The sequence below is a fragment of the Rhopalosiphum padi genome, chromosome 3 (assembly GCF_020882245.1).
Source record: "Rhopalosiphum padi isolate XX-2018 chromosome 3, ASM2088224v1, whole genome shotgun sequence".
NCBI lineage: Eukaryota > Metazoa > Arthropoda > Insecta > Hemiptera > Aphididae > Rhopalosiphum > Rhopalosiphum padi.
Genome location: NC_083599.1, coordinates 9,693,534 through 9,719,088, shown reverse-complemented (window position 1 = coordinate 9,719,088; position 25,555 = coordinate 9,693,534). Strand labels below are relative to the sequence as shown.

The 25,555-nt window shown below is 26.9% G+C and overlaps 1 protein-coding gene across 3 annotated transcripts in view; it reads right to left on the bottom strand.

Annotated features, from left to right (window-relative positions):
• LOC132923714 (myosin-VIIa) overlaps nucleotides 1-23,552 on the bottom strand; it is a 113,975-nt gene extending 90,423 nt beyond the window's left edge. For 2 of the 3 annotated variants that reach the window (XM_060987655.1, XM_060987656.1), the window contains exon 1: nucleotides 23,011-23,552. In XM_060987655.1, the coding sequence (XP_060843638.1) occupies nucleotides 23,011-23,083 (73 nt within the window). In that variant the 5' untranslated portion in view covers nucleotides 23,084-23,552. The remainder of the gene's footprint in view (nucleotides 1-23,010) is intronic. The other variant, XM_060987654.1, reaches the window with a different exon arrangement.
• Nucleotides 23,553-25,555: the final 2,003 nt, after the last annotated feature.

The following is a 25,555-nucleotide window of genomic DNA, read 5'->3' as shown; positions in this document are numbered from 1 at the left end:
AATACGTGAAAGTTACAGTTTACAGAAAAAGTGTTTCGAAACGGTACATTTTTAATTAAAATTCAATAACTTATGTTTATATTTTATCTTTACCAGACATTTTTAGTAGAAAAAAATATTGTTTCGATAAATGATAAAATAATCACGTTGATACTCATTGAATGAAGAAATCTATTTTTCTGAATTGATAACGAATAAGTTGTCTTATTCAAATACAACAGTTAACGTTAGTTGATAATTTTGTTGGTTACTCATTTTATTACGATCTCAGATCTGTATCAGTAAAGTCGTTTTTACGTATGCGTAATGTCATAATATCATAAGTTTAAGTCGTAGAACAAAAAATCATAGTGTGTGATATTAAAATTATAAAAAAATAGGATGTGAAAATTGGTGGTTAACCGTGGATGAGCGGTAAAATCTTTTCCATAAAAATTATACAAAAAATGTTTGTCCTAGTTGAAGTAAAATAAAAAATGGCAACCTTAATATAGGTAGATTTTTCACTTGTGTGGTAGGGTATCTGAGTAAACGTATACTACGGCTGACTCATATTAAAATTTACAACGAGTACCCTAATAATTCATTACTTCCAAAAGAACCCCGTTCTAACGCGCACACGCGTACAAACAAAATCTCCGTCGTTTTGTAATCGGACAAAATAAAAAAAAAAGTAATCATTTCTCATTATTTATATCGTTGTACCATAACCACTCCTAAACACAAATGCACAATAAACCCACCCGTCGTATATATTATGATGATAATACGTGGCTGTAGTATTATAGTTCGGAGGTCGTGCCGCGGCTAATTACGAACACCGGTCGAGGAACAATAGAACAGAGAGATACCCGTCCATTTAAATAAAAGTTTTTTATGACAATTATACCAATTTATTTTCAAGTAATATTATAAACACCTATTGCACACAAGTGCACTTGTGAGTTGTGACAAATTTTAAAGATAAGTACCTTTAGTACCTATAGACATATCCAATAATTAAATTATGAAAAGCAATATTATATATAGATAAAAAGATGCTAATTTTATAAACATTTACTGTAATATTGTAACTTCATAATATGCTAAAAAACAATAGAATTATGTGACTATGTGAATGAAAAATTTATTTTTCTAAATATAACAATACTTTTGAATTTTGATAAATTTTAATTCAATTTATAAAAAAAATTGATCGGTTCATTGTCGAATGCCAATTTATACCACCAAACATCGATTGGATCTATTAATGTTTAACTTTTTTTATCCTATTTATATGAATTATTTTTATTTGTGATTTTCGGTGCAATTATGTATTCCTATTGACAATATAATAACGCATCTGATAAAGACCTCAAATGCAGGTACCTATATACATACGATAGCTATCACACTATTATGGGCAATATAGTCAAAACAATCAACTTAAATTAACTATTTAAGTTAATTTTACGTTAAAAGCAAATATTTAGAAATTAACAAGCTAACAGACAGTATATACTTCTATAATACAGAGAAAAATATTAACTTAATTCAATTACAAATTAGTTAAATATATTTTTATACTATCATTTTAGTATACAGATTACTATGCAATATTCAATTATTTGAATGAAAACTAAATATCTGTTTAAAATGCGCTCTCTCTTATTGCCCATTTTATAATGCTGTAGTGGTTTATTCGATTACACTTGAACGTGTTAATTTTAATTTTTGTGACACATTCGGTGTCAACAAAATGTTATATAAACCAAGATTCAAAGAATACTTATAGTTTATTTATATTTAAAATAATTTCATTCGACGTGATTAAATACAAATTAATTAATTAGGTAATTAATAAGTTTTAATTACAATTATAAATATGTATAGACTTAATACAATATTTCTCAAATTAAATGAATAAAGCTGAATGATATGCTTAAGTAAATGCAACAGATACTTAAACTAAAGTAGTTATTGACTTATTGTGCATTTTCGTTTTATCCTATGAGTTTCTAAATAAAAAATACTTATACCCTTTTGGTGGAATATGGTTTAAATAATTTTGTCTAACAAACACGTATTACTGCTACAACATACATACGTAATAATAATATATTTATTGTATCGTTTGTTTTTGCAGTCTGATAACACGTCTTGGTCTCTATAAATTTACAACGAACGACTCAGTTTTTTATGTGTTTTATTAATACAATGATTATAATGATAATAATAATGAAAATAGTAATATACGCGTTTGCCCGATTGCGCCCGACGCGACGTACGGTAGTTGAATAATAAACGTTCACACGAACATACACACACGCACACATGTATTATAATACTGTACACAATATTATTATATACATAAAGATACAGTGAAGAACGACTTCCGGCTAGTGTTTTTTTTATTTTTTTTGTTCTTTAGTTTTTCGTACATTGTACTTACACGCTATACATATATATACGCCGTGGACAGACGCGTATACGAGAAAAGGAAACGAAGCTACACCTTACCTTCTCCCCGCCATCCCTTTATTAAGCCACCACTACCACATCACTAGGGAGTATGAGGCGGGAGAAGGCGGGTACTTCTCTCGTTTTCATATTAAAAAACAACACAATGCCTACGTAGTGCGCTCCTTCTTTACTATACTTAAATATAATATAATATAATAAGTATATAATGAATAATATGAATACAATGTATTTTGGTAAAGGATTTTCGTTTCTGTTCTATATCACAGAGCGATTATTCATCGACCATGTATATGCCACTATATGCTCACCTCAATTGTATTCTCTACTAAAATACTGGTTTTTTTAAATTAAACGATAATATTATGATCGGTAAAGATTTGTTTTAAAAACATTGATGTTTAATGGTTCACAATAAATGTGTACAAGAATAATAGTCGTTCATCTTGCACTATTACAACTGAACACTCCTTAAATAATAATAAAAAAAACTATTTCAATAATATAGGTAGTGTATGTAGAATTAAAAATTGCCAAAATCAGGAATCGAATAAATATGAAATAAAATTGTATAGGGTAAGAGTGAATGCAAGCAGGTAAATCATCCTATATCCTGCTATTATTCGTGTTATATTTTGCACGCAATATATGCATGGTAATTCTCAAATCATGCTAACCCAAATTTTTACTTTTTTTTAAATATTAATGTATCTAATTTAAAATTATAATAAGTAGCTTTTGAGCTATTCAAAAGTACAATTACTAAAGTTAACAAAGTAATTATAGTCTTAGAAAATAATTTTAAATCTTTTAAAAATGGTCCTTATATATACTAAAAAATTTCAAAAAACAGAATTTAAATAAACTCTTTTTTAAAACAAAAATGAGTATAAACTCATTTAGTGAATCTCTTTATATGTACAAAATAATAATATCATATATTATAATCTATGTGTGAATTTCGATTGAATATACTACTATACTAGTACTTATTCCAACCAATAATATTATATACATTACACATAGATAAAAACAAAATAATATGTACGCACGGCCATATATATATATATATAAGCACCTAAACAAAATTAGAAATAATATTAACATAGTAGCATTTAGATGCATAATGCACAGAGAAAAACACAACGAACATAAAATATTATGACAATATAAGCGGAACGGAAAGAAATAATAACATACAATGACTGCGGGACAAGAAATGTTTGTCATGTTGAAACTAACTTGAGAACTGTTGGGAAAACGATTTACATGCCGGATATCACTAATATGCGTATTAATTATGAAAAAAATAATAATAAGTAAGTACGCAGATTTATATTTTTTTCTTTGTATTATTAATTTTTTTTCTTTTTATTATAATAATATAATATAGGTAAGTAGTTAAATTGGGCGGCCCCCTATTCGGCCAAAATATACCCTTCCCTTTTCGGCCACTATCACTTTTCGGCCAAAACTTACTGTTTACTTTTCGGCCAGCACAGTTTTAACAACTTATGAGTTATGATTGTATCCAAAACTATGAATTTTTTAAAAAAAAATTATTTCCCACCTAATACTTTATGAAAAAATAATAAAATAAAATAATATAAAATAACAAAATGTTACAATAAAATGTTATAATATAATACATTATTCGAATAAAAATTAATATAGTATTATAATACCTATACAATATATACCTATATAATATACTATTATTTTATCATGTTTTCATAAAGTATTAGGTAGGTAATAATTTTAAAAAAAAATCACATTTTTGGATATAATCATAACTCATAAGTTGTTAAAAGAAAACTGTGCTGGCCGAAAAGGAACAGTGGCCGAAAAGTAAACAGTAAGTTTTGGCTGAAAAGTGACATTGACCGAAAAGGGAACTGTAAGTGTTGGCCGAAAAGGGGAGGGTACATTTTGGCCGAAAACGGTGACGCCCGTTAAATTGACTACGGCGAATTTAAAGGAATGACGGATCTCAAAGGAAGTATGGAAGCATCCCTCAATACACAATTGATAAATAGTCTTCGTTGTTGCAACTTTATAATATTATACAATTATTAATATAATAACACAATCAAATTAAATATTTTTTTTAGCTACTATAAACCATTCTAAAGTTAATTTTAAAAAAAAACGTTATTCAATAAGTTATTTTACATTTTTACTAATATGTTGTCTAATTGTGCAAAGATATCCGTGTAAGGTGTAAATAATACAAATGCATAAAATTAAAAAATCATATTAATGTTTTTACAAATTCAATACTTATTCTGGAACACATAGAAATAATCGATTATTATTTGTTTAACTAAATAGATTAAAATTAAACTTAGAAATATCGAAAATTCTGATACATTACGTATATTAAAAAATATTATAATAAAAAAAACCATTAAAGAATTGAGTCAAACTTTATTATGCATGTGTGATGTGTTCAATGCGAGAGATAAAATTTAAATAAAACAGACATAGCGTCACAAGAAATCTATGGAATAATACATAATTGCATATACTGACATGAAGAAAACAAAGAAAATGTTTGATGATTAAAAAACAGACAAAAAACAATTGAAAAAAGCATATATTATACCAACAATTTGCTAAAATACTTATTATGTGCCACTTAAGTAAAATATATTATAATATAATAAAAGTAAAAGTAGTTACAATTTTAATACGTATGTATAATAATAATATTATTCAAAAAATAAAATTAGAATTATATTAGATTTTAAGATTTTAATTTTAACAATTACCTACTAACTGTGCATTAGCTAAAACCTCAAAGAATAAATAAATAATAAATATTTTAGAAATCTCATACAATTTAATCTATATTTATATTTATATTACTGATTATATAAGAAATTATTTAATATATTAAAATACTTTTAATATTTAATAAAGAGCTCTGTTTTTTTTTATATTTTACTGTACACAATAGAATTGTTTTGTTTACAATTAAAATTATCTAAATAGCAATAATTTTAACGATTATCAGCAAATATCTATAAAATACATTATAAATGTAAGCTAATTAATTAGGTATTATAAATATGGATCAACGAAAATTATAAAAATTACCATGTGCGTGAGAAAAAGTTTTGTTGTTAGATTTATTTTTCGCTAAGTGAATAGTAGTTTAAAATAGGCATGATAATATGAAATGTAACACCACGATTGAGAAAATCCCCCCTTTTAAAAATATTTAATAGGTACTATGATGAAATATTTAAGTTACCTTAATTATTTCAGAATAAATGAACATATTTTATTATTATCCCTGGATGTTAAAATTCTTCTTAGATCCAGCCTTAAATGTATATATATATTATATAACCTCAAATACACGAAATATTTCAACGCATAATACCGTATTATAATAAGTTCTTACTTATAAAGTTATTAAAAATGTTTAAAACCTTTAAACAATTTTTCTATAATTCAATGTACATTTATTAAGAATTCTTAGTATAATATATCTTATTCTAGACTAATTTTTCACTACATATTTGAATGGCCAAAAAGCATAAATTGTATGCATTCCTTACGCAATAATAAGAGTACATTTAATAAGTCCATTCAATTATTGCAAATTATACTAATATAAAGTTAAAGTTAATCTTCCTATCTTTATTTTATTATACATTTATATTTATATATGTAAATTTACAATTATTACATCGATTAAAAAAATTTGAGAGGACTGTTAATCTTTAAACTTAACGAGCTAACTGTTTTTCAAACTAAATCCAACTACCACTAGTTGGTCCGGATAGTCTAAGTACTATAAATATTGTATCAGCTGCGTCATTATATTATGAAATTATTTCAATACACGTCAACCTGTATCTAATAATGTATTGATTCGTAGTTCTATAGTATAATAAAGCACGATCGACTGTAATTTTGATTTAATTAAATTAATTGCATATGGTTTTATAACATGTGTTTGGCTAAAAACCTAATTTGCAGTTTTAATGGCATGAAAACAGCATCTATAATGATTTTAAATATAAATAATAATTATGATAACAGCAATAATAATATAAGTATACCACTATTATACAACGGATATGGCGTTAAAATACCGACAATATTATGGATGTATGATGTATGGATATTGACGTATTGTATAGTTAGGTAATTCACCTATATAATATACCACACTATCATCGTTCGTATTTATTATAATAATTAATAATTATAACACCGCTTACAGTCTTTCAAATATGCAACCAAATTACGTGGTAATTCATTAGTTCGTTTTTCAAAATCCATAATAGAACCATTTCCCTATATCACACAGACGAACATCACCGGTATAAGTATCGGTGTAGGTTTCAATGCAAGTCTTTACATCAATAGTTACCAGAGCGTATATATTATTACTACTGCATTGTAAGAAGTAATAAGAATTTATTGGCCTTAAGACAATGATTTTATCTGCTCCAAAATATTATAATTTTAATAAAATAATATCTTTCCAAGTAAGTAAAAGCCAATCGACAGTAGAAAATACCAAAAAATAGCTAATCAAATAGATCATCCTGTCAAATAGTGTATTGCATAAGTGTTTGTATTTTAAGCATTTAAAACTCGTAGAAAAATATTTATACTAATATTTTATAAGATTTTTAATTCAAAAATTAACTTTTTTACTTAAAAAATTTTCAAAATTTAAACCACATTCTAAAAATGATTATATTATAATATTATTATCATTAACTATGAATAAACAATTCATGTTTAATGAGAAAAACACCAAACTAAATCAAATTAAAAAATTGGCAAATGAGAAACCTCAAACTCTAAACGAATGATGACATTATTCTTAATTGTCTATAAATAGGACACACCAGACTAACCATAGATAGCTTAAACTAAGGGTAAAATACACTTATGCGCGGTCTGTGGTACAAGTTACCAATAAAACACAGCATCATAATCGAATTCGAAAAGTTCTACCGACTCAACCTTAATATTTCCATAAACATCAAAAATAACACAATTTAAAAAAGTAACACCTATTTAAATCAAATTAAGATTTTTCCATTTTACATTATTGTAAAGCACAATGTAATTAACATTATAATGTAAACATTAAACATCTGATATGCATGGCGGCGTAAATTTTACACTTGTATGGTAGTTTTTATCATTACTATGTGTCTATGTCTGGAAAAAATGCTCTGCATAAGTTCTCTATAACTTGCAAATTCTTAGGTATGATACATTTCCGGAGTATTATCGCTAGATGCTGCACACAAAATAATGAGTGTGAACAGACAATGTATGACAAATACATATATATTTATACATGTTTATTTTCGAAACACATTTTAATAGGTCGTGGTGAACAATGTAGTATAGACTTGGGAAAGGAAAACGAGTCGATGTTTAATATATTTTTATACGTTTATTGAATTATAAGTTTAACTCTGATTTTATATCGAAACAAAATCTATTGCATTAACGTGTTGTAGTATGGTCAATAAGTTGAGGTGTTGAAAGGGTTAGCGTGTAAATACCGTCTATACACTTCATATAGCCTTTTTATAAGTAAAACACGTCAAGTGGAGTATGAGAAAATGTACAATTTATTACCTTACTTTTATCGTAGTATAGATGTTTTTATAAATTATATTTTTATTAAGTGTATGCAGTTTGACGTAGAAATATTTATTTTGCATTTAAATAGGTACCTACATTTTAAGTGTTCGTGAAGAATTCCAAAATAATATGTTAAGTATTTGTCGTACTAACTGAAAATATTTTTAAAATATTTGCATAAAATAAGTCCATCTAACATATTTTAAGAAGTTAATTTTACTTAGGTATATATAATATATATATATATAATTACTTTATTTTATAAATCTATGCACAACTGTTATTAAAATAAAGTAGATGAATAAATATGTGTATAAATGATAATTCAGTATCTATAGTTAATATAACATAAAATTATATAAAAATTATTCATTGTCTACTGCTACAGTTGACATTTGATAAAAGTGAAAAAATCAAACTCTGTATACCAAAAATAAATTGTTATACATATATATTATGTTATTACAATGATACTTACTTAAAATTACATCAAGCTAAGGCGCTAATTAATATATTTCTATTCAATTTAAATAGGATTTACAACTATTACAGTAACGCTCACTCTACAATAGGTAGTACAACTGCTGTATACTGTATATATGTCAGAATTACTGTTAATTTCTATACGTAATATGACCATAACGTATAAACATGGTTACAATATTTTTAAATATTATAATGGTGTCGAAATCTTTTCACTAGAGGAAAACGTACAATATTAAATTCATAGAACTACTTGTTAAAAATAATTTTATAAAGTATTTCAAATAATATTTAAATTTTAAATAGATAAATACTTAAATTAAATCAGTATTTTAATATACTTTTCAAAAAATGATTAAAATATATACAACAAATTTTTCGAATACTTTTAAATATTTACCGATATATGTATAATAGTTCTCAGAACTATTCAATAGATATTGAAATTGGTCTGGATAAGTTTTAGATTCTGAGAGGAGCAATAGATGTATTGATTTTACAATGATTTTGTGTGTGTTTCTTTTTTTTTAGAGTACCAATATAGTGTGTATAGAAAAATATAGTCGGAAAATGGTTTAAATTTGTTTTTTTAGCAAGAACCTTAAAAACTTGAAAATTTCTCAAAATGGTTATATCATAATTTTCTACGTGGTGAAATATTTGAACACTATGAGCTATTTATAGACATGAAATTTTTGATTTTTTTTTTTTTTTTTTTTTAGTTTTTTTCTTTAAATAGTAAATTGTTCTTATATCTGTAAACATTTTTTTTAATGCATTTGAATTTCAAATTTTTACAAAGTTGATCAAAACTACAAGTAATTTGTAGTAAGCAATTTATAAAATCTTTAGCTTGTATAGCTAAGGTTTGAAAATTTTATACAATACTCCTATAAATATTTCCCACTGGAACTAAAAAATCTAAAAATATCTATACAAACATAGTAACTTTTTTATTTGAAGAAGTTCAAGTTTGAACGAAATTAAGTATTTCAACAATGTTAATTATTTTGTTATAAATCAAAAACATTATTGAGGGAAATCTAAATAGTTGAAACTCTTGCGTATATTAAAATAGTATTATATATTTTACTATACACTATGACATTTTTTATTTATTTTTAGATTTTATCTATTTATATTATGAACCTATTTTTAATGGTGTACGGTATTTACAATTAAATGTAATTAACTTTTGAGTTATAAAAGTTGATATAATATGACATAAAGATAATAAATATATTATATTATTATAATAATTAAATATTAATAAGAAATTATAATAAATGAAATGTTGCAATTAAAACTAAATTAATAACCCGTAATACTAATAATAAAATAAATTACGTTAATAGCTTTATCAAAAAAACATATAATTATTAAATATACTCATTGATATAGGTTAACAGACTGTCTCCGCTCAGAATCATTTTTTCATACAATTATAAACCATTGAATTCAATTTTAACAAACCCATAACACTTGTCTACCTTTTTTTACTAGTAGGTTTATCTGAGTATAAAGTATCTTTTTAATTGAGTGGTGAGACAAAGATAAATCTTCATACAATTTGGTATTATGGTGGTATTTACAGTAAATCACTGTATTTATTGGTATTGTTTAATTACCAATTTAACAGTATTCGGTATTTTTTGAATTTGAAAATAAGGTAAACCATATTTCATTAATCGCCGTAATTATTGAAAATACCGTGTCTCGGTAATCACCAACAAATCGTATCAATGGTAATAGAGCCAACTTTAAAATGTAATATAAAAATGCAATTAAAATTAAACCAAGGCTATTTTTAGTATTTAGTATTTTTAAATACATTTTATATCATTTTTTTCTAAAGGTATTTAACAATTACGATTAAATTTAGCTACGATTGATTAAAATTCTTAAGATTTAAAATCTCTTTTTTTATTATATAAATTTAAAAAAATTAGAACCGTTTGCGCTTTTCTTAAAAATAATCAAACAATAACATATAAGTACCTACTGTATAAGACTTATATCTATGTATTTTAATAATATTTTTAAAAGTGACTAAATACAAACAAAACAGTAAATTGGTGAGAGTAAGTATACGAGTATAATGTTTCAGATCAATAATCATATTATTAATTTATATTAATATATTACGATTTACTTTATATTCGGTATCATTTTTTTTTTTTTGTATAAAAATATGTGTTAAAATTAAGTAAAGTGATAACTGATTGTGTTTCTTGGGCAATGTTACTCATTGTACTGAGGTGAACAATGCATGAATTCAAAAGTGCGCAAATTTAGTGTGAAAATTTATAATAATTAAATTGTTAACTAGTTTTTAAAAAGGTCGTTAATTATTATTATTACAGTTTAATATTTTTGAATTCATGATACGTTGTAGGGTTCTTAGGTAATAAGCAAAGCAAATTTCAAATTATTTTAGTGATTCTCTATCGGTTTATTAATATGAAAATGCATTTTTCTAAAAAAAATCATAAATTTTAAAAATTATATACTATAATATATACCTATTCATAATCAAAAATAGGCTCACCCTCCTCTCAAACATTCCTGCGAACGTCCTTGAGAACACTGTTCATAGTATATATTATTTCATGAACTTATTTGTGTTTGATGGAAACTTTAAACGAAACCAATCTAAACCAATCTACAAACGCACAATAATTTAAATAATAAATGATATTTTAATTGTTTGTTTACACCATATATGCGAACATTTTAATTATTATAATTAATATAATAGTGTTTTTCTGCTGTTTCGGTATTTGCATTTAATTTTTTATCGATAACATGAACTAAAGAAATAACGAGACACAAACAAAACGAGATAATGAAATTCTCGAAGTAATGAAGCTGTTTGACAACATTTGCTTTCAATGGTTTTTATATATAGGTTCCTACATTATTATATGCGCTACGATCTTTTTTTTCAATTCACTCATCTAATAATGCCGAGGCCGACGATAACTACGATTGGTTACATAAAACTTTTAACTGTAAGATTTTTTATAATTTATTATACTCGCACTTGTATAGTTTTAGGTAGTTATTAAACCCTTGCAAATTTAAAGTAAGTACAGAAAAAAATCAATTAATTGTTTACAAAAAATGCTTTTAAAATTGTATTTTTAATGCAAAATACAATTTTTATTTAAAAATAATATTAATTATTTCCTATGTACGGCTAAGTAAGTATATTGAATATAACAAAAAGTATTCTATATAATATACGCGTACATCTGTACATATTGCAATGATATATATAAATAAAAAAGTTTGTCTCAACCAATAATCAAGCATTTGACTTGACGTCAAAATAACAATAAAAAACCGATACTTTGCAAATTCAAAATTACATAAATGATATGTAATAACATTTAATAATATGATAGGTACCTATAACTAAAATTATATTTAAATAATAATTCATATAATTTTCTATTTATATAACTTAGAGTAAGAAAAATGTTATACCTGTACTCGTATATTAAAAAATACTCGAATTAATTTCATTTGCATGCTATTTTTTTGGTTTAATAGATTTATTACTAGATAAATATCATTATACTTAACGAATAAAATATTATAAGTTTTATTATAAGTACGTATTTTTGCATATTTAGATAACGTTTAATGCATTTTAAAGGCATATTTCCATCTAAGTGCACGCATTTAATGATTCTTACACTTTTTTCAATAATAAACTTTAATTAAAAACTTCGTAAATTAAAAATAAAGATATTGAATTGAGATTTAGCTGAATTTATTTTACAACACTACTGCATAGTGTATGGTGAATTTTATTATAGATTTGAATAGAAGAGAAACAAAATAGTTAAATGTAAAAAAACATGCAAAATCCAAAAATAAAAAGTGCATATTTGTTGTGCTTTTTAAGTGCATACGTATTTAATACATGTTTAAAGTATTAATGTTCGATCCATATCAGTGTACTTTGACTTTTCTTTTAAACTGTTATTTTAAATGTATTAAATCATTCAATAATAAAACAAATTAAAGTTTTTAGTAGGTAGGAACTCAATACTCATATAGACCACATAATATAGGGGTTAGAAAAAAAATAAATGGAAAAAAGGCGAATGAAGATAATACAAGTAAAAAAAAAGTAAGGTTCATATTGACTTCGAAAAATCAGCTATAATTGCAGTCACATTTATTAGTCGAACATGCAAATATAAAAGATTGTTTTTTTTATTTAATGCAAAGATTAAGTTATATGTAGGTAGGTACCTATAAAAAATGTATTTATATAAATCGTATAGTACGATAAGCTACAGCATTTAAGACATTTTCGATATTATTATATCTTGTAGGTACACAGTAAAAATAATTTTTCTTAGATATTTTCATACGTATATATATTTTTGGTTGTAAATTATCTAAAACAAATTGTGCTATTTTACTGTTACCAGAATCTATCTCTAATCTAATTTTTTCTTAATCAGTGTCCAAATACTCCAAATAGAAGGATGATTATAGCTTACGAGTTTAGAAAATCGATAGTTAAATCCTTCTGCTTGATTGTTATAGTACGTTCTAAATTTTTAAGAGTTGTTTTGTGTACATTCTTATAAAAACCACCTTTTATATTTATATTTTCGACTAATATAATTATGACTGCATTTATAGCTGCTTTTTCGAAGTCATTATGAACCTTGCTTTTTTTCCACTTGCTTTTTTATACTTGTTTTTTTTCCTAAATTCCATAATACTCGTATTATATACTACAACGATATTTTCCATAAATCGCATCATCTTAACATAATGTAAACCACTACTATATATCAGTAATGTATATTAAATTAAAAATTATAAATTATAATATCCCTATATTGTAAGCTCACTTAAGTCTTTACACAAAAACTTTACGGTATCACTGAACCGTCCCGACAATGTCATAATGTCATATAAAAATAATTTATATTATTATATTATTATAAACAGGTAGAAACTAGTACACAGTAATATCTTATGTAATAATAATCATTATAGTATTAATAATATGTAGACGGCTATTAAATATATCACTCGTTGTATTCCGACGACAGAATGAACGTCACGACTCACAACGACAGTGCGGCGGTGACGTACGCCGCCGCCGCCTGCACGTTAACGTCATAGGAATGCGCTTACACACACGCGCGCGCTCGCTCGGGCGCTCGTGTAGATACAGAAAATATTTCTGCTCATCGCACACCCTCTTCTCATCGCGTGTATACAATGTACATAATATATTATACATTTATACAGACCATCATCAGTTATGTCTTAAATTCTAAACAATATAACGTGTTTAGGCCCTGTAAAAATAATATGTCCACTATCGTTTTTACCGCCCTTAAAAAATATTTTAAATCAAAATTCGAACGAGTGATTTCTAAATTATTAAACTTTAATATTAAATTACTTGACTAAATATTATATTTGTATAGGTTTTATGTTACATGTATACCTTTTTACATTTAAAATCTCCAATTTAGGTTCATAGAAATAATTGTTTGAGCAAATTTATCCACTTCACTATATTATACAGTAAAAATGAAGGTACTTGTTTAAAAAAAAAAATAAGTTTGCATCCCCACAAAATACTTAAATGTCATAAAAAAATCTAATTATTAAAAAAATATGGTTTTTAAACCATTTAGTCTATGGTTCCGAAAATCAAAATATAAATAAATGGATAATTAAAAGTTACTTTTTGACACGTCCTATGTGGTAATAAGATACCGTACTTATATACTTTTGGTATTTTAATGAATTCAACAAGTTGAAAGGGGATGATGGTGGCAGTAATGGACAAGAGAAGCAAAAATAAACTCGTAATAGGTATAATACATACTCATTTATTGAGTCAATCAACGATAACTCCAGTAATGTGAGTTTAAAAAAAGAAATTACTTAACTTTGTCCTTTTATTACGAATATAGTTAGCCGCCCGTGTGCATGTATACGATAGGGAGTATATATATGGTATAATATATTATACGTGCGCGTAGTGCAGTCGGCTTATACGATTGTGTGGTTTAATTTTAGACAACAAAAAATGTGGTGTAAATAAATCTCTTATACGATATATTAATTAGAGAGAGAGAAAGAGAGTGAGATTAACCCTTTCCACAACAGTAACGATCTTCTGGAATACTATTTTAAAATATATTGAAACCATTAAGTTTATATATTTATGACCACCATGTGTCCCGTAGTCCCGTTGCTCGTAAAGACTACGATGATTGCATGTGGATGGATATTCAATCAAGTTGTAGGTATCTAATCAAAATAGTTCATTCAAAATTAACCGTAAATCTTATATCATATCACTGACAGGTTAGGTACTCGTATATTATTATCAAATACTGCAATTAAATAAACTATGATAAAATATAATGTTTACGTAGGTATAATAATAATAGTACGTGTTACAATAATTATAAAAAAAAAACGAGTTACCAGAGAATTTAATTAGTATCACTGGTGTGTATACGTGATAAACTCGTGTATTTTTTTAACGCCAAAGTGTAAATTTATGACACTATTTTTATACGACAAGCTTATTTCATATGAAAACAGCACTCGAAAATCGTATCGTATATAGTGGAGCCTGTATATTATATTGGTATAGCGTGTAAAAGAACGTGTAATAATAATAATAAAATTGCAGTCACTGCAGGTAACGTCGCTGAAAGACTGTTTTTGCTAAGCTGACATGCGCATACTCATTAATAATATTATGTAATATACGGTTTCTGTGTCGAATAGGTACAGGACGTATTTATAAGGGAGGATGAATAGATCACCTTCCACTTGGAAGTCAAGTCTTTATTTATTTAAAAATTTAAAATACTCGTATTTATAATTATATCTGTAACAATTAAATTTTTTAACTAAGCATTGAATAAAAAATGATCATTAAGAAAATTAAGAAGTTGATAAATGGAGTCAGTAGTGGGCCTCCGATTCAAGAATTATATTTAACAGTTTTAATCGTCCCTCTCGAAGCATCTTGACTTTAAATATATGCAACTAGTTGAATGCTTTAAATAGCCTATAATTTTTTAAAGTATATATCGATATCGTGAAGTATAATATAGGTAATTACTATTTAATAAGTTTTCACAAATACGCCATCATTATTATTGATTTAATATTTTAAAATAATTAAACATGAAAAAATATATTATATAGAGGTATATATATATACAAATATACAATATTTGATTAAGAACAGAGCAGATTACAGTATTAACCTGAGTTGTAAAAAAGTCCATAAGTCGTTATCGAATTAATAATAAATTAAAAGCGTATGCTGTATACTCGTAATAGTAAGTTGGTCTCCGGGGAACTATCGAGTACCGTCACCACCATATTACTAGGATTAAGTTTGTTGTTTATGAAACTTGTTATAATGCACCTATTAAGTTAGAAAGAAAATTATATTTATTTGATGTACGCGGTATTTTATGTTGACAGCTTAAAATCATTCAAAGTGGTAGAAATTAAAAACTGTCACATTTCAATTTTTACAAAAAAAAAAATAAGAATATGTATTTAAGATTTTTGTAACCAATATCATAAAATATCAAAACAATTAATGTTATAACTATATTATTCTTGAAAATATAGCACTTCTACTTCACTGTTAAATCAGAGCGTCAATTCCTTATGCTTTAGATAACAGAAAAAATCCTTATAATGTAGTCTGATACAAGTAGCATTAAATATATATATTAATTATATACCAATTATATACAATAATACAATTATAAATTAACATTTTCCATACCAAAATAAGAAATGTAAAATCAACAATTTTAAATGCATATGATGATTTTATATTAATGTGGACAAACTGATGATGTTCATAGCAAAATAATATTTAAAATTATTAATCTAAAACAATTTAAAGAATTCAAGATTATTATGGATCCTAAATTCTCTGCAAGGCCCCCTAGTTACAATTACAGAGTCATGTTATATCTTTCCGATAGTTTATTAATGACGATGATAATAAATTAGTTTTTTCCATACATATATCCTTACTGTTTAGGATTAATGTTCAATAATTCAATACGTATAAGCGTATAACCTATACCTAGTCACACACAGAAGTGTAGGAAAACGACGCCATTTAACGCATGTCGACTGCAGCAGATGTCACAGCGTCACTTCCAAAATCCCAGCCTTTCGCTGAACTGACCAGTGCGTTTTAAATAGTATATTATATTATACGGTTGGTTGGTAATAGGTGTTATTATATATATATTGTAAACCGTTTTGCCGTACCCGCACAAGCGCCACTGAGCATATAATAATAATAATATATTTATAGTCCCCTAACAATGTGTTATTTGGACTCACTAAAACCTGCTTGCACACTGTTGTACCTACCTACCTATAATACGACTACGGTGTGTGCTCACGCGGACCCGGGCACGTACGGGGCGACCCTGTACGTACAGACGCTTACCACCTGTCCAACGCACGAGCTAACGTTTTTTCCCCTCTAAAACCTGTATTATTTATCATTTTTTTTCTCCACAAATTTAATGGGCTTCTTTTTTCTCGCTTATATATAGTTGGATGTCAAAACACGCATAAAAACGTGATCGGCGATCAAGCAATAACAATAATAATATATGATATAAGAGCATTACGGGTGAACGAAGTCAATCACCGATAAATAATATGCGTATATATAGGGATTTAAATGATATACGAATTACAAACTATTGAAAACTAATTCCTAAAAGTTGGTCATATGTCAATTCATTTTAAAATAATATATAGTTTAGCTCTCGTACAATCGTAAAATATATGATAAGTTTTTATAAAAAGGTTATAAAAGAAACATATTCGAATACCTAATTCACAGGTATTATTATTAATTCAATAATGCTGTAAATTAACGTCATTGAAAATAATATTTTATAAATGCATTATTCGAAACTATTAAAAATAAGACCGAATTACGATTTTCTTTTTGATGAATTCAATTAAATATTATTATAAAAGAAATGCTGTAAATAGATTATTACTATATAAGTATATAATGAATATAATTTATCTTTAATAAATTTCCATTATAAAACCTACAATCATACCTACTGGAATTGAAAAACTATTGATACTCCAATTCAAACAATATTATGAGTGCCTAATTAATATGTGACCTAACTTTTAACTTATTAGACATTCATTATCATAAATACAGAATAATTTAATATTAGACGTTACTATCGTTTTCTGCAGAAATATGTTACACTATTATTATTACTATAAAAACTAATAATATTTTATTAAAGAAAATGTACTATATTTAAATAATTTAAAAAACTATACGTAGTCAACAAAAATGTCTAGTTATTCAAGAAAAAATACAAAGAATTACATAATATAGGTAATATGATTTATTTAAAATAAATTGAATCTTATATATTTCATTTATGGAGTATATCATGGATTTTATAAAGATTTTACGTAGTCGATTTTAATAAAATATATGTTATTAAAAATAGTAATCCTGACACATTATTATTTTACCATAGATATTGTACAAAATACTGAAATAAAATATCATCTAAAAGTTATGTAAATACTACATAGTACCTATTATATGAATTAATATTCTATAGTGTAAATCAATTCGATTATACGCTAAACTTTAGTCACAAATCTTCATTACTTTACACTTCACTAAACTTGGATAAATTTAAATTACTAATCAATAAGATTCTATAGGAAATACGTTATTCATCAATAATAGTAATTTATTATACATACAATATAATAATTATCAAAAATTAATCAGATTAAAAACCTTTTAATCATAATTTGGTTAACACAAGAGTGATGAACTATATAAAATATAAAATTATAAAGCAGCTATCATTTTTGTTTTAGTTGACCTCATTTCAATACAATTTCAATAAGAAGATTAGTCATTTCCACTGACCATTGAGTTCAAAACGTTAAACTACAGAATGATTCATACGTTACAAAATCATAACCATTATTGATTATTATGTATGATACTATCGAACATATCGTGTTATAACTAATTGTCAAATATACTACTGCGGTTAATATAAATAATAATATATGAATATGGATTAATGCTTATAATAATATGTCCTCGTTAAACAACAACACAGCTCTTAACTCCCATATGAGAGATTCAAATTCTGAAATTATACTTCTGAGTTTTAAATTTAGCACATTTTGTAATAAATAACCGCATTTTTGCAAACAATGGTAGATCGTAATTCATAGGGACAACAATAAATAAAATAGCATTTGGTTACAGTAAAAATAAAACCAAAAAAATTACCACATTTAGATTATCAGTAGTCCAAACACAACTGCAACGTAATCCTATAATCCAAAAATGAGCTATATGCCCCATTTAGAGCCTATCTAGCCTACTAAAGTAAACCCATTATTTAATATCACAGATAACAGCTGTCCTTTGCCAATTTAAAAATAATAAAAAAATAACTATTTCTATTTTGACGAGTACACGAAATAATTTACATAGTATAATGCTTTATATTCTAAGCGTAGAAACAATAAATCTATAACTGTAAGTCTTACAATGTTATTTATATCTTTATTTTTTGACTGGCATAATGTGAAATCTATTAAAATATAATCGTATAAATAATGTACGAATATTCGAGCGATTAAAAATTGGATATAAATATTTAATATTAAATAAATATAAATAGATGGTTTAGATAGATATATTATACTATATATATATACTTTAGATATAAAACAAATAGATACCTATACAAGATAATAAAATCAGTAAATATTAAAATTGAAAATTTTTCATCAGTAACCTTTTTGATAAATGGTTTTAAAAATTATATTTTACTGCCAAGCTTTACTCAGAATCATTTATCTACCGCTGTGAACATCACATTTAATTTCATTATAACAATAAAATAAATTATAAAATAATTCTGTTTGCCACACCATAGTGGTTGACACAAGACAAATAAACAAAATTGAAACCCTTTAATGGGTCGTTATTTTTTATACCTACAAGTTTTTTCTATGTTCAATATAAATTTTTAAATTATTGACATTTTATAATATACACACGAGTGTATTGCAAACAATATTAAAATAAAATAAATAAAATTATTAATAGATACCAATATTTATACTAAACAAAATTTTCTTAACTTAAGTATTTAAAAATAATTTACTGTATAGCATATTATTTAAATATATTCATGCTGAAAAAACCATACACCATTATCTTATATACCTATGCGGTCCACGCGGCTATACTACAAGATGTTTACACTACAGTATTTAACCATCCAATTTTAAACCATCTAACATTATTCTCTAAAATTGGATATTAAAATACAAATTGAAAATAAATATAAAATGTATATAGGTTTTAAATTATAAATTAACTTAATAATTTCTAATGCAATTTTATGTAATAAATTGTAATTATATATTTTTAATATTCTAATTTAATAATAAATTACAATTATAAAAAAAAGCTGAATACGCAAGTATACATACTGTTTAAATAAGTACACAATATAATTTAATAACTAATAATTATTAATTCTTAAAAAGTTTAAAGTAAATAAATATATATAATAGTACTTAATACAATTATTATGATAAATCGCCTAATTATTTTAATTAGATATATATTGATAGTACCTACATTAAACGATAAAACAATTAAATCAATATTTTAACCTTCACCAATTATTTAATCCTGTATAATTTCAACACCATTATCAGTATTATCAAATAAATAAATAAAATTTATCATCAAGTAATTTACATTTCTAATGTTTTTAATAAAACTAGCCTCAGCATCTGAGCAACTGGCTTAAATATAATTACAATGTTCAGTACTACTTATGCAATTTTATAGTATATATTTATTTTTATTTTGTATTTAGTTCAAAATTCAAATGATATAAAATCTTAAAATATTAATAATTAATAACGTATTATAAGTTTTAGAAACGATCATTATCTACGATTTCCGGCTTTATTTGTAAACCCAAAATGTTCAAGAAATGTTTCGAAATTCGATACACAGGTGTTTAAAAAGGTAAAATTATTGTTTTGGTTCACTCTCCCAGAAAAAAAAAACGATTACTACAATAACACCAACATGTAACCCTTAGCCGATGAGCCGTTGTAAAATAAAAAATCTAAGGATAAAATTAATTAGAAATCATTGATGTGCATATAATTTCTGAATATTCAACGGAAGTCGTTCAATATATTATATACATTAGGTAATAGGTAAGTACATCAAACATATTCTCCCGAAACAGATATTAGCCAAATAGTTTTAAACTTGTTATTTTCTTTTATTTGATAGATTTGTACGTAATCCCTTTTTTTTAATATTAAATTTCTAAAATATAAGTTTTTAAGTTGTTGGCATTATTCTTAATTTATTTGTTATGACTTAAAGCTATTTGGACATAATATTATTTATGTTAATACTAAAACGTGTATAATACGATCAAAACTATACGTTAAAAAATCCTATTCGTACCTACTTTTTTATTTCGGTAACTAGCAGGTGCTTATACAGCTTACCCCCTATACAGCCTTAAAAGCGAGTATATGGTTAACAACTGTAGTCTCTATCCCTATCAAGTAGTTAGTTAGCGAGACCAATTCGTTTATAACGTTCAACCTTATATTTGTATACGTTTTACCGGTTAGACGTTTTAAAAATAAGAGTCACATAAGAAAATAATCATAAATGTAATTACAATTAACAAATAATACCCGTAAAAAACGTACCTATTAACAAAAAAGCTAAGTCTAATAAATTATTAGTCTTGATTTTACGTTATTATTCTTAATAAGCAGATACCTACGACATTCCTGTATAAGCTGACCGGAAAGAGGGAAGGAGCTCTGATTTATGTCCCAAGATCGAAGTCGCCAACAATATACATTAATAAATAAGTTTAAACCTAGCTTAAATGTATCTATTCATGATAAATATGATACCTACTATTATATTACCTAATACGTAAAATTTCTAACTAATACGTATAATAGTATACCTAATATTACTCAAAATCTACTTATGAGTTACGATAATATATTTAATATAATAATATGTATTCCTACATACCTACTATAAAATATATTATTATTTATTTATTATTCCGAGTGATTATATTTAATCAAAGTTATTAATTTTACCGAAAAATGTATTTCTGTTTATTAAGCTGTTGAACATCGACATGTTATTACACCATATTTTAATATTTTAAATGTATAAAAATAAGACACAAATAACTTTGAATAAAATCTTCAATTTACTTGAAAAAATGACAGAAATCGATTTCTATGAAATATTTCAAACGTTTCTCGAGTGCAAAATCGATAATATAAAAATAAAATATATTCATAAAATGTATTTTTCTCTAAACCGTATATTATAACAATTTTATTATTTAACAATTAATATTAAATTTAAGTGCAATCAAGTTAGGTAAGCGAAATATGGTTTATGAGAAAATGGCAATTTTACAGTTTAAGGCTATATCCTATAAGTTTTATATTAATATTCATAACAGTTAATATCGTGTTGCTATAATAAGCATTGTTGAAAAATACCTATATAAGTTTAATATTTTTATAAACGCAAGCTATAAAAATATAAACTGTACCCAGGTGCTTATAAACGATTTCGAACCAAATAATACTAAACAAAAATAACGATACCTTATTATTTACGAGGAATTATGTTAAGTATATACTATATAGCGTTTCTGTGGGTGTACTGAGTGAACGGAAAAAAGAGATATAGATAGTAATAAAACCACCATCGACAGATTAAAATATATATTTTGTATATTGCAGTGACGTTTATTTCCGTTTTGAGATGACAGCCCGTCGCTGTCGTGCTATCGTTTAATAATATAATAATTCCTCGGTTGAAAATAGCTTCTTAGTATCATTATTATTAATATTTTCTTGTCGGAGGTGAAACCGAAAATAACGGTGCTTCAAACACTATGCTTTAATAAATTTCAAAAACAAGGAAATAAGAGTGCTAGACACCGGCGATTGGGTCCAAGAAACGGTCGACGAGCGGTCAAAAAAGGCGTTAGCCGTCGGAGTGAAGGGGTGGTGAAGTACCGCGGTGGCATGCGGCGCAGTGGTAGTCGCCGGGCCGCGGCAATCACGCCCCAATAATGCGCCCTTATTCCATACAGGGTCTAAACGTGCAATAATATTTACAACGACGCGGTTTATCTATGTATATTATAAATAAATAATATAGTGTGCACATGCACAAGTGTGCGCAAACGTTACGACCGCGCAGTACCTATGTATGTATTTATATATGTATAATATGTATACGGATTTGAAATTAAAATAACGTACCTGCTTCTTGTGCTCCGCCGGAGCACCTGCTGCCGGCAGCGTCCGTCTTGTCTCTGCCGCTGGAAGCCGACATGATCAGCGAGCTAATCGTACTGTGTGCGAACGATGCAACTTTTGTGTGTGCCTGTATAGATCCGCGATAATATAACGGTACGGTGTTCGTTAGGTCAAGTATCGTGTTCGCATGACTTTCCCGCGGCGCGCGAAACCGTCGAAAACCGCGAAAACGCGCGTAGTCCCGCACACGACGACCGCCGACTCTGCAGCGCGGCGGCAGCAGAGATGATATTATATTACTATTATAATATTATTGTAAATTTGCAATTATTACCGCGGTAGTGGTTGACTACGACCACGAGGGTGGCAGTGCGCGCGCGGCGACCGGGGGAGTGTGCGACGCGTGAAAATGCGCACACGCGACCGACGTTGTCCGTTGCGCGGCTACGTTCTCCGACGACGATCGTGTGCCGAGAAACGTTCGACCGGCCGTGCGCCGAGCATGTGTGCTACTGCCGAGTGGTGTCGCCGTCCGGCCGGTCGGTGGTGGCTGTGGCGCGGCGGTAACCGTATATACCGCGCGCGGTTCGTGCGCCGCCGCCTTCTCCCCGCACCCGTCTTCACCCTTCCGCGACCGCCGCGCCGAAACCTAACCGGTGATCGCGTCGCGGCGGCGGTCGTCGTCCCGTCGTCACCACGGCAACTGCGTCGTCGTCGTCGTCGTCGCCGTAGTCGCGAACGTCGCGGACCTTTTTTGTTCACCTCTCCGCCACCGCCGCCGCCTCGGTACACTATAACACAGCAACACGAGATTTTACACTGACGCTTGAGCAGTGCAAAAACCACCCGACGCCGCTGTTTCGGTGCAGTCGTAAAACGCTTGGCGCGTGTTCTACCACACGCCATCACGCCGCCGTCCGCGACGGGCACAAACCTAGGCACAGTGCAGAAGCACTTAAATAATAATAATATACTATACAGTCCGAGTACCGGCGCCCGAACGAACCTATTTTCAAACAACTGAAACTTTGACGAGGGGTGATAGGGTGCTGGGTGAATGGAAATAAATCGCCGAGTCAATTTAATTATACGTTGGAAAATTACAATAATAGGCTGATGGAAAAATCCACTGTATATTACTATTTAATAACTATTAAAATCGTATTTATATCCACGTATAATAATTGTATAGTATTATTATACGTCGTAAATAGTATGGGTAATATGACAAGTTACCTAATAACCAATATATTGTTATTCGGGATGAAACAGAGTGTTATACTTAACTCCACGTTTCGTGAGTTTCGAAAAGATTAAACGGATCTGCAAATATTCAGAGGTGTAATAACGTTTGTCACATCCACAAACCAATGCTAATTATTTGCAAGATGCGTGTAGAAAAATAGTTGAGATTAGTCTTGGCACAAGTAAACAGTTAGCAAATTCAAAGATTTAGCATTCAACTGCAATCAAATTACAGTTAAACTAAATAATTAAATAAGTAGGGAGTTAATCGCCCACCTTGTTCAAATGGGTTGATTAGTTGGTAGTAAATGTAAAGTGACTAAGTGAGCAGTGATATATTGGTTGAAGACTGTAAGTACATGGTTCATTATGCATTGGTGTATTATTTAAATTTTGATGCATTTAATAGCTATATTTTTATCTAATCTTTCTAATAATTTTTTTAAAATTTATTTTGCAGTTCAAATTTTGATAAAATTAGGTACGTACAAAAAAAATACTTTTCTTCTTGGTGCCTATCAATTTTAGTTATTTTATTGTATGTAATTCGAAAAATATTAATAATGAGGACTTAAGTTAAAACTTTTTGAAATTATGTATTTTATTATTTTCTAATTTTCTATGCTCAGTGCAATCGTCAAAATATTAAGATAGACAATTATAATCTAGGTACTATATTTTTTATGTTAGTTCTACAATACAACGATATTGATTTAATTAAAAACAATAATAATATATAGTATAAATTGAGCGATGTTTTTGGCGAAAATAAGTTATAAGTTAAATCTACCATGTAACTGAAAATAAATTACAAACATTAATTATTAATATCGTATTCTTCAAACAAGCTCTACAACTAAATAAATCAGTAAATGTCAATAATTGAAATATGATAAAATACAATCTAGACCAAATAAATTAATAGTAATATAAATAAAATTTAATACTCTTAAAAGTACTCGTAGTCTAACAGATCATCGCCATTTAAAATAAATTATGCAGCGATTATGGATTAATCATAGAATTAAAATTTAACTCATGTACATTACAGTAACCTACTTTAATGACGAGATAGACTTGAAATCTATTATATATCATAATTATAATTACTTAATTTTAATTATTAATAATAAATTAAGTATTTTTATGTAGTTTAGAAGGGGTGCGGGACACTCCTACGGCTCTGTTTTAATTGTTTGTGTAGGCAGGTAATTTTTGGATTCTATCGCCTCTCCTAATAACATTTAGTTCGGTGCCACTGTAGGAGTTTTATAATAATATATATTATATACTCTTTATTAAT